At 42.1% G+C, this 14,150-nt stretch overlaps 1 protein-coding gene across 1 annotated transcript in view; it reads left to right on the plus strand.

The window, feature by feature from the left end:
* Positions 1 to 9,803: 9,803 nt before the first annotated feature.
* FAM155A (family with sequence similarity 155 member A) overlaps positions 9,804 to 14,150 on the plus strand; it is a 444,312-nt gene continuing 439,965 nt past the window's right edge. The window contains exon 1 of the mRNA XM_001231424.6: positions 9,804 to 11,347. Within this exon, the coding sequence (XP_001231425.1) occupies positions 10,544 to 11,347 (804 nt within the window). The 5' untranslated portion in view covers positions 9,804 to 10,543. The remainder of the gene's footprint in view (positions 11,348 to 14,150) is intronic.

A 14,150-nucleotide genomic window follows, 5' to 3' on the forward strand; every position in this document is an offset into this window, starting at 1 on the left:
TCAGATGATTGATTAATTCAGGAACCGAGGACTACTAAATTAGAATCTACTGACTAAACTTAACTCCATATGAGAAATTCTATTGTGATCTCTAGATGCTTTTACATTTTCTCACTCTTTCTTCTGGCTAAAATTAAGTATATTTGAACAATATAAGCATGACATCTATGGAACTATTTTTATGAGAGGAAGTTCCTTTATCAAGCCCTCAAATCAATAGATAGGCAAATCTAGCTTCTCTGCTCTGAAGGTAACTTGCAATGGTTACCTATGTAGAAATGAAAAAGATCACCAAGTATACCTTAAATCTGTGACACTTTTTTTTTTCTTCCCCTGTGATTCATGGTAACAATAACAACAGGGAGGTGAGTGATATAAACTGTGACCTTTGCTCATAGTCAAGAGTAGATTACTTCTCCCATCTGTTCCCAGGGTTGTCTGTATGTGCTTATAATGAACATATATATTTCATTCTTCATAATGTAAAATTACTAACAGACACAGATAATACATTAATAAAATCCTTTTCATCAGATTGTTGTTTGTGAGGGAGAAAAGGTTGACTCACAGATTTGTACATTAAACAAGGAGCAGCATTCTCAAATACATCTGTGAAACTAGAAGCTTAACTTCCATATCCAAAATGATTTCTATCATAGAATCATACAATATCATAAGTTGGAAGGGATCCATAAGGATCATCAACTCCGAAGCTAAACATCCATGCTCTGAATCACCCTGAAAGAGCCTTTCCTTTTTCTTCTTGATAAGTAGGAGAAAAGCCTTCATTAGACTAAAACTAAGTGTTACATCATCTAAAGACTGAAAGTTGCCTAGGAAATATAACAAAGCCTCTAAACTGAAGTTAAGTAAAGTACATTAGGCAGTTTTGGTACCTCAGTGGAATATCGTAAACATTTCAGTTATCTAAACATCTGGTAGACTTTACATCTGATTAACTTCTTTAAAATTACTAACTTTAAAAATATGGTATGACTTTTGAAGTACTCATCTGCATTTTCACCATCCAAAGCGTAGATAAGTCACATGTAAGAAATCAAACTTCTGTCGTAAGGCTACCAAAAATAGCAAATCTTCAAGTCCTGGCTCCACACTTCTGGGTGATATTTCTCCACTTAAAGTTCTCTAAATAACTCTAAATAAAGCAAGACTGATTATACTCCACTCTTGTCCTTTCTTTGTGGCACTTCTTAATCTAGATATGTTGGTTCTCCTTTTAAAACACATTACAATGGAAGCATATTTGGACTTTTGGTAAACTTAAAACCCAAAGAGCAAATAATCATTACTTTTTTTGCCCTACATCTTCTCAAAACAATGACCAACACAAGTTTCACTGTTTTGAACCCCAAAATCTTTTCTGTTTATTCAAACTAGTCACAGTGGAAAGTTCAGATGGAAATTTAAAAAAAAATGCATTTTTCATAACTGCTGATAAATAAGGAAATCAGAAACATTCATTCTAATTTAAAAAAAGAAAAAAGTAAAAAAAAAAAGTAAACTTTTTACATTTCAAAAGGACGTCTCTACTGTTTCTCTACTGTTTCTATGTTACTGTTTCAAAAGGTTTCTCTACTGTTACTATGAATTGTATTTTCCACAGTGTTTACTCTGTAAGTATGTCTTTACAGCACAGCACTCTCACCCTTCCTGATCTTGTCTATTAACCACCATTACAACTTCTCATGATCTTAACTGATGCATCTTGCATATCAGAGGCCTGGTGAGTCTTTTTAAACTGTGCAAAACTTAAATAGCTCCTTCCTAAGGCTCATCAAAGAATAGAATTTCTCCTGCTGATTGATGCAGAAAAGGAGCCCAATTGAAATTATTCTGCATATCTCTACAAAAGAGTCTATCTCACCGACTAAATAAGAACTTCAGGGAGATTAAGTAGCTTACTTGAGAGAATTCCTTCTCTGTCACTGAGTTAGGTATCTAAAATACACTAGTGACTCCCCCTTCATTTTGCATTTTAATTTGTGTACTAAAAGGGATTCTGGTCTACAAATCAGCCTTTCAAGGAGTTCTCCTATGTAAGTAATTATGAAGAAAGCAAAGAAATACTTTGCAGAGAAATACTGCAAAGAAGCTTAAGATGATTGCCTCTTTGAAGTGTTTTCTCTCTTACTGTTCTGTGAAGCCCATGTGCAGCTGAGCCAGCCAACATGTTATAAAGTGGTGGTCTGTGAACTGTGAGAGTACATTGTCACCTCAGCAACACACTGTGCACTTCCACTGGCTGTGGGCTGGCTATATTTGTGGCATCAAGCAAATTATAGCTGTAATAGTGGCACTTAGAGGCAGTGTCTCTGCTTACCTTTAGTAAGACTGAATATGCTAGGTAACACTGAAAGCTGTATTTGCTTATGTGCTATGAGAAAAACCGAGTCCTACACAGCTACAGCCAGCCGGCAGAAACTGTCTCTAGAAGCAAAAAGTGAATAATGTGAAATGAAAGAGAATAAAAATGAACTTCAACTGAATGTAAGAGTTAAATTTAAGACACAGTGCATCTAATTAGGACACTAAAGTACCCGCTATGATTGCATTTCCTTTCTTTTTCTCTGACTTTTCCACAATAAAAAGCATGAAAATAAGCTCTTCTTTCCCAGCAATGCAATGTAATGAAAATGATATCACCAAGTATCATACAATGCATTTTACTGGAAAACTAGGAAAGAAATACTATTCATTTATTCTAAGATTTCGAATGATCTTAATGAGATCCTTTCTTTGGAAAATCTTTATTCACTTCAAGTGAATATGCAAATAAACTTAGAGCAGGAAGAGCAACCTGATTTGAAACAATAACAAATATTCAGAGTGAAATGAGAAGGAATAATACATGAATTAACCTATATAGTATCCTATCAGGAGGTTAATTCATTATTTTTATTATGTGAAGCAGCACTTCACAGACAGAAACTAATTCTCCCAGCTTCCCCTGTTTATAAATAGAGGCGCTGAGGAAAAGTGAATGAATGGTTTTCCATTTCCCATCTAGAGAGTGGAAATAGGATAACATCTTGGGGCTCTTTCTTTACTTTACTCAGTCTGCACTCAGTTCTCTGAATGTGTCACAATGTACATGCAACCACAGTAAAAGCGTTTAGAGAACTGTTGCTGCTGTTACAGACAAAAGGAGACATTTGGGGAGTCATCACTGCAACTTCAGTCACATGCTTTCTTCACAGGAATACCCTGAAAGGTAAGGGAGCAGAGGGAGAGAAAAAAGGGAAAGAAAAAAAAAAACAACACAAAAAACACAGAACACTCTTCTCCTCACTGGCAAGATAGCCACTTGGCAGAAGGCAGTATATTACAATTGTGTGGAAAAGGATACTTTTGGGGTCAAGAAATAAAGAGTACCATTGCCCAGTTCATTCAATCTGCTTTTCTAACAACTGAATAAAGTTTCTATAAAGGGGAAAAAAAAAAGTGTTAAAAAGTGTTAACATTTCCTTGAGATTTTTTTTGGTTTGTTTTTGTTTTTGTTTTTTTTTCCAAAAAGAGTATTTTGTGACACAAAGCCAGGAACCTGGCTGATTAACCTAAATCTACTGTCAAACCTTTAGCAACCTAAGGAGAGGTTAGTTAGGCAACAATTTAAACTAGAGGTTTCCATAGTCAGTGGAAAGATATGGATGACTTGCCATACAAGAATACCTGTTTTAGATGTGTCTTAAAATGGAAAATATTGTGTTCTTGAAGTGTGTTTTTATTAGCAAGATGCTGAAAGGATAAGCTTAGACCAGATGCTTCAGTCTGGATAAATAAAGTTAAATGAGATGAAAGGTTCCCAAAAAATATTTATATATCTCAATATATATACAACAACCTATGTTCAAAAGTTGTAACAGTATTATACATAGTTAGACATGTTTTTTTTTTTTTTTTTTTTTTTGTTTATTTATTTATTTATTTTTACATGAGTATTTCTTTTGTTCAAAAGAAATGTAAGAGCTTTAGGGCAGAATCTGCTAGATCTCTCTTATGAATGCCCGCATTATCAAAAGTATTTTAAACTCACGCTGCAGACATGACTACTTAAAATGTAAAACTGTTCCTAAACTTTCAGATAATCAGTTTGAAAAGAGTTTTCTAGGACTTCATACTTTCCATAAAAGTGGGATAAAATGTGGAATAATAAGAAGGGAGAAGTTTTCTTAGTAACTTGCAGTCTTCCTAAATTCAGTCCTTCTCTCTTTTTGACATTGTTCATATGACAGACATGGATGGAAAAAGAGCTGCAAACAGCATCACATCAGTACATCACAAAGAAAACCCACCTGGCTTACTAATTTAGTCACTGTAACTTAAGTGGATCAAAAACATCCTATAGTCGCATGCTAAAATAGAAGACTAGACTATGAATTGAACAATGAGGTTACATCAGAAAGTACTTTTTTTTTCCTTTGTGTGAAGATGAGAATGAGAAAATGAAAACTATTTTGCTTATCAAACAAAACATAAGACTTTCAATCTAGTGCTCACATTTCTTATTTTATTTAAGGAAAAGATAATAAAGAAGAATTTCTGATAAAAAATCAGATATTATCTCCTTGATAGGAAGTGCCTTTTATCACAAGATAGCTCTAAGATATCTATAAAGATCTATAAAGATATCTATAAAGCAACTAAGCTTTTTACGGGGAAAAAGTGTCTTCGGTGTCTTTAAAAACATAACCAACCTATAGAAACTTAGAAAACTGCATAGAACAAGTAAGAGGGGAAAAGAAGGCAAAAATATTTTAAAAGGTGTAATCTACCTTTTGGTGGTTCTCCCAGTCCTTTTTCTTTCGTCTCCATGTGGGGGGACCTTTATTCTTCTGCCCGTTTCCTTTCTACAAGCCTGATTTAAAAACCTATTGCAATCTTTCTCCTGATCTCGGCAGGCATTGGATCAGACCTTACTCTAATAGGCATAGACTAATTTGAGCGAGACATTTATATTATCTTCCTGCTGCAGTCATGTGCAAAAGTTATATTTCACTTGTTTGATGGCTTCGTTTAATGAAGAATAGCCTCAGCTCATTTCAGCTCATGCCCAAATATACCAGCTGGATGTAACTACGACTGAGCTCTCATTATAAAGTTGTCATAATAAAGATGACCTACAATTTTTGTGAGAAAGTACTGGACTTCTAGATTCCATATTATCCGCTCACTCTTCTGTGGCTGAAAATGTCAACAAACAAAAACATGTTCTCATTCTCTAGCAAGAAGTCTCAACAGACTCAGAGCAAACATCTGCAAGACAATTCAATCAACTAAACGACATTAACATCTTGCAAATTTCTATGGTACAGCTTTTTAAAACTCCAGTCTGACATACTTTTTATGGATGACAGTTAGTCCTCTGATTATGTGAGAAAAGTTTTAAAAAAACTCAGGCAGAGACAAAACTGAAGATAATGTGGAAATCAGGAATAAAGGAGGGTGCAAGAATTAGGTCTGTATGAACAGGAATTAGTAGTATCAGTGCCTGCTAACATTAATAAAAATTTCCCAGTGCTTTGGGCAACCAGGCCCACGTGTCAGGAGCTTCCTCACAATAATTTAGCTTTCCAAAAAATTCTGAATTAAAAAGTAAAACTTTATGAATGTGATAGAAAATAAAATAAGTTCTTCAGTATTTCTCACATTATAGAACAAGCATTTATATCACTCTTGTCAGTAAACAGATGCAGATAATTAAATATCTGACTTTCTTCACAGGTAATGGGTAAAATAATACCTAGATGTGACTGTAAAAAGTTAAAATAAAATCAAAATTATACAACTCTGAAGATACTAAAGCACATGGTTGGCCTATCATTTTGCCTACGAATAATTTACTATGGAATACAGATTGTTTCAACTGTAAAAATAAATAAATAAAATAATTATGTGAGATGAATGATGAAGGGTCTGTAAATGTGTGTTTGATATTAGCAGTGCTTGATGACATTCTAATGCAAGGTTTTAATTGAGTACTTATTAATAATCATGGCAGAAATTGCACTTACCTGTAGAAGCAGACAACTCAAACCAAAATCTACTATTTTGAAAATAGCCTGGTACAAGATTTTACACACACAAAAAAGTGCTTTGTAATTAGGAAATACGTTTTTTCATAAATAAACAATACAATTATAATACATTACAAAGGCAAGACATTGCTCTCAAGCATCTTACGAAGCATCTGAAAGACCCACTTACAGTTCTCCAGCTCTCATAATTTTGTATTAAAAAATCATAGAAAAACATAAGACTGATGCAGGAAATTGTGGATGACTGTATGTGTGACATTAGGCAAAATTTTAAGAACAATTACTTTGAAATATTAAAGCTGCTCATTCTCATGAGTTTTTATTACCCATTAAAATGTTTGGTCAAGAATTATTTCTGATTGTTAAACGAAAGCACTTCATTGAGGAAAATACATGGCATTTAGATTGAGCAGCGGCTTCAAGTCCCTTCAATTTTGTGCAAGCTCATTCTGTTAGACTTTGTCCTCAATGCTTGATCAGTTATCTATCATTTATAAGTCATGAGCCAAAGAACTAAAGAGCACTAGCATGGACTGTATTGACTGAAGCATGGCACATGCTGACACTGCTCTAAGGAGACTGCTCTGCAGAACATCTGGTGACCTGTCAGCTAGAGAGATGGACCTTGCTGAATTCTTTGCACTTGCTAAGCTTCAGAACACGTGTAATAAATATTCCCAATGAAAATTCTCATTTCTAAGTGAAGTCAGTATTTTGCACCAGTGCAGTTTTTCAGAATGAAAGATGAATATGGGGATGTACTTCTGTATTTTTTAGGAAAGTTTGTCCCTTTTCTTTGTGTTTATATAATTAGTTAACCTAGTCTAAACAAAATTCTTTATCTACATCAGATCTGTGATAGAAAAATGTTAAAGGATCTTTGCGAGAAAGCAGCAACAGTGTATCCTTCAGATTCCTTCCTCCTCCACACACAGTCAGCTTCTTGATTTTCAGATATGGTTTTACAGCCTTATTTTGTTCCCTTGAGCTCCAGGACCTAACACTAAGGGGCACCAGAGAACTGAACTGCATCTGTTCAGATCCATCAGGAACCAGACGCTGCAACGAACACCACAAGATTCAGTGTGCTGGGTGGAGAGGGAATGGGACTTTGGGGGAAACATAACAGACGAGACAACAGTTCTGCATGACACATCCTCTGTTACAGAAAACAGACTGGAAAACAAGGACGCACACATTTCAGGAATGCTGAATGTCTTCTCATTATAGCCTATTGCAGGGTTTTGAAAAAGAACTCTCATTCTATTTTTCCAGACAAAAGTTGGGAAATGCGTGAAAATATTGAGATTTTTCATAGAAGACAAGTATATCTAAAAACTCCTAGGAGGTTGGAAGAGTATTTTGTTTGATCCCAGTCAAGTGTAAACAGAGAGGCACAGACTTATGCTTGCATTCTTATATTAACTTTCAGATGAAGTCTAGATACCAGCATTTTTTATTACCAATTCTAAAAATTCTACTGTGGAGATAAAGAACATTTCTGATTTTCCTGTGGATGGCAAAATTGTCTATTACTCTCTCATTTTCACAACAGGGCCACAGGAAAACAATATACATTTTTTAAAAAAGTAAAGCCTATTTGCCAGGTGGGCACTCCAAAACTGACTTCCTTCACCTCATTTCAGTGCCAAATTGAAAATAATCATGCCAGTGCCACATATCTTATACAACACTTTCTGAAAATCTCAGGTTTCCTCATATCAAAACCAGTTGCTTATTCCATTTTTTGTTTGTTTGTTTGTTGTTGTTGGTTTTTTTTTTTTTTAGTTCTGTTTCTTTTTCTGTTTCATTACTGCTTTTCCAGTGAAAAAATGCATAAGCAAAGAAGCAAAATATAATTAAATAAATGACACTGCAGGTTAGACGCGTTACGCTGTTCTGATTAAAAGTTCGGTCACGGTCATCTCCCAGAATGGAAGGCATTACAAAAATGCAGTTACACTACAGGGCCCAGTATGTCAAATCATTGGAATCAAAGCTCCAAGACCAAAATTAATAATGTACCATTAGCAGATGGTGCGAGCTGATTGACTGAGAATTGCAAACTGCATTCTGATTGAGTACTGCAGACTTTTTCTTACAATACCAGCATTTATTTCTGTCTCTTTAAATAGTCTATCAAAATAAAATCCACAGTTAACTTCTGCTCAGTGTAGAATTTGACTCATAGATCTTTTAAGGCCAGATGAGACCATTATGATAATGTGTCTTGACCCCCAGCATAACACAGGGCAGAGAGCCTCACTCAGCAATTCCTCCCTCCCGTCTGCATCTTCTGTTTGAGGTATACCATTTCCTTCTGAAAGACATCCAACTACACTTTATTGCTCAAAGTGGTGGAAATTCCAGCACATTCCGTGGTAAACTCACCCCTCAGTTAATGACAGCTGAAGCCAGAAAAGGTTCAATTTTTTCCTCCTCTGATCTGGTCTGGTTTCAGATTTAATCTCACAGAACAAGAGAGCCATCAGCTATTAGAAATGTATCACTTGATAGACCATGGCCATGTTTGTAAAGGATAAAGCTTTCTTTAACCAAATAACGGGGAAAGTTACCTTCGAGGCATGCAGCGTGTACCTTGTTCAAGGACCTTAATCAGTTCCAAATGGTCCTTTCCCTCCAGATGGAGAAACCCCCAGGAATGATAGGCATGTCCTCTCAGACTTTCTCCAATCCAACGGAGAAATAAAAACATACATCTTAGTTGTGCACTGACCAGAAGCATAAGTCTTGAGAGTAAGACCTTGTAGCATTAGGCTAGTAGAGGTCTTCATCTGATTACATTCAACCTCTTCTTTTGTCTTGTGAGGGATCCAAGTGCATCTGTTGCTGTTACATTTAGGTGCCTCAGCAAGCAAGATAAAGGTAATTCAAGGAGTGTCCAAACAGTATGTTCATTTAAGCAAGAGATTCTGCTGGTGGGGTACAGAAGATAGTGGGATCTCTGCTGTGGGTGTGAGATCACCAGCTACCTGACTTTCATCATAGTAAGACAGTTAACCACCTTCTCTGTCTCTCTCTCCAGGCAGTGACATCCAAAAGGTGAAACACAAAGACTGGCAGCACTTACTCAGCTCAAGTGTGCTGAACCAGGGTTCTGAAAAACTTATCTTGTGGGAACAGCTTGGGGTTTATGGGCATTTCCCTGCTTACTGACAGGAAGGAAAGGAAGCTATTTTCAGGCATTTTACTGTGGGGCCAAAAACTGCTGGGATCCAGCCCCTGGGGTTTCACGTGCCATTTGTGATTTGCTGAGACCAGGACAGACACGACAGCAGCCGTCACCCTGAATGGACACGGTGTTTGGGGACTCAGGGGAAGGAGACCCTGCAGGAGAGAGGGCTGGAGCGTGGATCTGAGCAGTGCCTTCAGCAAGGGGAAGCAGGGAGGCGAGTGGAAGGAGTTGCACTGAGGAGGCCCTTTGGAGGGGCCATGTGGTCCCCAGTGCCTCTCCCTCCTCCTCCTCCTCCTCCTCCTCGAGCAGGAGGAGGCAGACTTGCTGCTGCTGCCAATGCGCCAGGATAGAGAGATCTCGGCGCGGGAGGAGATGACGCAAAAGGCAGAGCTCCCCCCAAAAAAGTGTTTCTCCAGGACGAAGATGGCGGCAACTTAGCCCAAGGGCCCAAGATGCCTGTGGCCATCGGGGGCCCCCAGCCAGGCAGTTCCGCCCCGTGCGCCCGGGGACACCGCGCCCGGCGGCAGCAGCGGCGGCAGCCGCAGCCCATTGTCACCAGCGGCGGCGGCGGCCCCGGCAGCCTCCTCCTCCTCTTCCTCTTCCTCCTCCTCCTCTTCAGCATCCTCGGCAGCGCTCCGGGAGCCCTGCAGCAGCGTCTCTCCAGTTAGAGCGGAGGGGGGAGAGGAGAAAGCGGAGACGGAGACAGCGGTGCAGCATCTGTGCCGCGGCTCGGGGCTGAGGAAGAGGAGCGGCGGCGGCGACGGGGAGGAAGAGGAGGCGAGGAGCCCTCCCGGAGCCGTCCGTCGGCAGCGGGGGACGCGGCATGCGGCTGTCCGGGGGCAGAGGGCTTTTCTCGGGAGGGAGATGGAGAGCTGCGCTCTGACCATGCCTGGGTGAGAGGGGAAAGGACCAGTCGCGCAGCCCCGCCGCCACCAACTACCACCACCACCACCATCTCCTCTCCCTCCTCCTCTCTCTGCGTTACCGCTCTCGCTTTCTCCGCGGCACTCCGCGGTGGATGGACTGGGGCTGCTTCGTGTGGCAAGACCAAGGCTGAGCCACCGGCCAACCCCGACGCTATCTCAGAGGAAGAGAAAGAAGAAGAAAGAAGAGGGAGAAAGAGAGAGAAGGGGAGAGTGGAAGAGAGAGGGAGCGAGCGAGCGAGCGAGCGAGCGAGAAAAGGAAGACAGGCAAGAAAATCCCCCCAATCTTTTAAGTCAATGCATATTGTGGTGACACCGGCAAAGGAGCCCTCACGGTGGAGTCGGCCAGGGCTGTGCGTTCCCAAAATATGACCAGGGGTGCTTGGATGTGCAGTCGGCAGTATGACGACGGCTTAAAAATCTGGTTCGCATCCCGGGAGAACGAGAAACCCTTCGCGGATTCAGAGAGGGCTCAGAAATGGCGACTGTCCCTGGCATCGCTCTTGTTTTTCACGGTCCTGCTCTCTGATCACTTGTGGTTCTGCGCCGAGGCCAAATTCACGGGCACCGGAGAGAAGGAACAGCCGCCGCCCGACAAGCCGGAGCCCGCGGAGCCGGAGCTGCCTCCGGGCATGGGGGAACCGTCGCCCCCCGCGCCCCGGCTCCTCACCCCCCCCGAACCCTCCCTCCCGCCCTCCCCCGGCAACGGCGGCGGCGGCGGCGGCGGCAGCGAGCCCCGGCACGGCGAGGCTGCCTTCCTGGGGAACTCCACTGCCGCGCCCCCGGAGACGTGCCCCCCGCCGGGCCGCTCGTCCGGGCGCTGCTTCAGCGTGGGGGACGCCGAGGCAGTGTGCCGGCGGCGGGGGGACCCGGGGCGGCCGCGGGGCGCGGGGCAGAGCCCAGCGCCCGGCTGGGAACTGACGGATTTTTACCTTTCCTTTTGTAATTCCTACACACTTTGGGAGTTGTTCGCCGGGTTGTCCAATCCGGACACTTTGAACTGCAGTCTGGATGTGGTGCTGAGGGGGGGAGGCTCCTGCAGCCAGTGCGTCCAGGCTTACCAGCGCTACGACCAGCACGCTCAGGAGAAATACGAAGAGTTTGAGGTTATGCTCCAGAAGTATTTACAGTCGGATGAGTACTCGGTGAAATCGTGTCCTGAGGATTGTAAGGTAGGAGCCCCTGCTGTGTTTCCTGTTCCTCGGCGGCGGGCTGCCGGGGTGCTTTCTGTCTGCGCGTGTCGCGCCGTCCCTCCGCGCGTTGCGCTGTCTTGTGCGGGCGCTCCGCTTTGGGGATGCTCGGGGTGCGCCTGGCGTCGGCGGCCGGTATCCGCGGGTGGGAGCAACCGGGGCCTCTGCGCAGAGCCCCCGGGTGAGCGCTGCTGGAAAGGAGGCAGGCAGAGGGGGAATGTTAAAAATATAAAAGAGCGATTCTCGGCCCTCTGGGAGTGCTGAGCTGGATTTCCCCCTCCTCATGAATATGCGATTGGCTCCGTCTCGGCTGCCGGCGAGCAGCGGGCTGGGATGCGGCTTGGCGGCAGGCAGCGACGGGGTCTGCATGCCAATGAGCGGGGCCCGAGACGGCAGCCGGGGCCGGGGTCGGTGAGGGGCGCGGGGTGGCCGGGCTCTGCGTTATGCTCGAAGGAGGATCGCCCTCTGGCTGCGGCTGGGGGCTGAGGGTCGGTTCCTGTCCCCATTTGGCCCCACGGGCGGTGAAGCGGGGACGGGACCCTGCCTCCAGGTGCTCGGCCGCGTCTATGGAGCGGGAAGGGCTTGAGAAGGAGGTGGATGTGTGCGGGTAGTGTTGTGATCCTTGGCTGGGAAGTGATGGTGACCCTTGTCTGGTGACAACATCTCTTTAGGACTTGGTTGTTGGCTTTGGGGCCAGCAGTGTGTGTTCAGATGTCCGAAGAGGTTTTTGGTTTCCTCTGCTGGAAGGCAAGGTCCCACTTTGATTCTTTGGAGTTGTTGTCTTCTCTGTACTTCTGCACAAGATTAGTTGGCCTAATTCTCAAGACTGGAGAAGATGAGAAAAAAGTGTTATCTTTTGCACTTTAAATAATTATCCGCATACTATTTTCCCCGTTCATATATTTATTGAGTGCCAGGACAGGTGAATGGTTTCTAACATGAACTGGATTAACTCAACTACCGTAGCACTACATTAACCGATCTGAACCAGTACTGCTTTAGCAGTGGAGCACAACAGTGCATACAAATCCCTGTACTGAGCAGAAGGCCTAGCAATAGCTCAGTGCTCCATAACTTCAGCAGGGCCTTCTGAAATCACCTAATGGTGACAGCACATCCCCAAAGCAGCCTACTTCCTGTTCAGGTGTACTTTACTCATATATTTGACTGAAAAATCAATCCTCAGCCCCTCCAGAAGCTGAAATATCCTGTTTTCTCATTGGGTAAAGTGAGAAAGTTACCTTCCCCCCCCATTAAACCTGACAAAAGTGAAGCAGTTTCATTAGTTGTTTTGACTCCACTGTTTCTGGAGTCACGTATGTTTTATGCACTCAGTTACAGGTGGTGTAAATATATTTCCAGAGTGAATCATTTAAGTAAAAAAAGCATAAACTGGATAAATAAAAAGCATGTCAAATAAAAATAGATGTCTACTGCTGTGAGGACATCTTTGCCATTTCAGTAACTCCTTAACCTAGAAATTGACCTACTGCTCTCGGCTGCCAAATGAATCTTCAGGCTTGAAGTGATTTTCTTTTGTATTGCTATTTAATCAGGCTGAACTTAACCACAAATTGTGTTTTTGATCTACAATCTATCGAGATATAAAAGGTTCTGAAAATACTCACGGTAACAAATATACACTATATTAATTCCGTTTTGAAGACTGAATGAGGATAAGTGATTTTCTAAGGATGGGCAAGAAGCTGCTGAAATAAAACACACGAGATATACAAGCAAACTAAACAAGCATAATGTCAATGACAGATCTTCAGTTCTGAATGCTAAGACTCGTCAATTGATGGAATTGTGTCCTGAGAATCTGGCCAACCAATCTGTGTTAAAAAAAAATGAGATATTGCGGACGGAAAATAACGTTATTAATAAGAGCAATGAGAAAAGGGTGCAACTTCGTGTTTTGTAGACTTGCGTGGCGCTGGCCGGGCTCGGGGAGGCCTCTGTCCGTGGTGCTGCAGGGCAGCGCCCGCAGCTGGAGGCTGTCGGAGCCGAGCCGTGCTGCGGGGAGCCGCTCTGTGCCACGTGCGCCCCGAGTTGGTGCTGCTGGTCTCTTTTGGTTCACTCTGGTCGCTGATGAAGCTGAGTGTTTAGCGGGCCCAGTGCTCTGCTAGTCACGTGCTTTAATGTGTTTATACATGATCTGTACTGAAGTGTGTGCAGGTGAAGCTAGAAACTTGTGGTGATTGGTAAAACAAAATGGGCATTGCAATGCTTCACTGGAAGTACTGGCATTCTATATATGTTGTACCTAATACATTCAATCAAGACATAGTTTCTTTTTTTCTTTTTCTTCTTTTCTTTTTCTGTACCTAAATATTAATTTTTAGAGCATTGGAGACCTAGATACTTTCTAGCATAAGAATCAACATTTATGCGTAGTAAATAGCTTGACATCTAACTATGCACTTGAGGTACATATAATTTGATTGGTTTATGTGGTGAGATGCTTTTTACCTTCTATTAAACAAAAATCTAAGAATACTGACTTGCCTTTGTTATCATATGTGTAAGCACTGGCTTAGTAAAATAAAAAGCTTGTTAAATAATGTATTTATATTTAAGAGATCACTAGTATTGTAAGAGAGCTGCTTCATTCACAGAAGAAGAGAGCTTTTCATACAGGTGACTAGTTATACCTGATGACAACATCAATAAAGTTTACACTGGATATCAGTCAACCTGAAACTTTTAATCAAGTATTAGTCCCCCCCTTTCGGTCTCCCCCCACCTTCAGCAATGTCAATTCTCAAAGTAAATAGTCCGGCAG

This window comes from Gallus gallus, chromosome 1, assembly GCF_016699485.2.
Source record: "Gallus gallus isolate bGalGal1 chromosome 1, bGalGal1.mat.broiler.GRCg7b, whole genome shotgun sequence".
Lineage (NCBI taxonomy): Eukaryota > Metazoa > Chordata > Aves > Galliformes > Phasianidae > Gallus > Gallus gallus.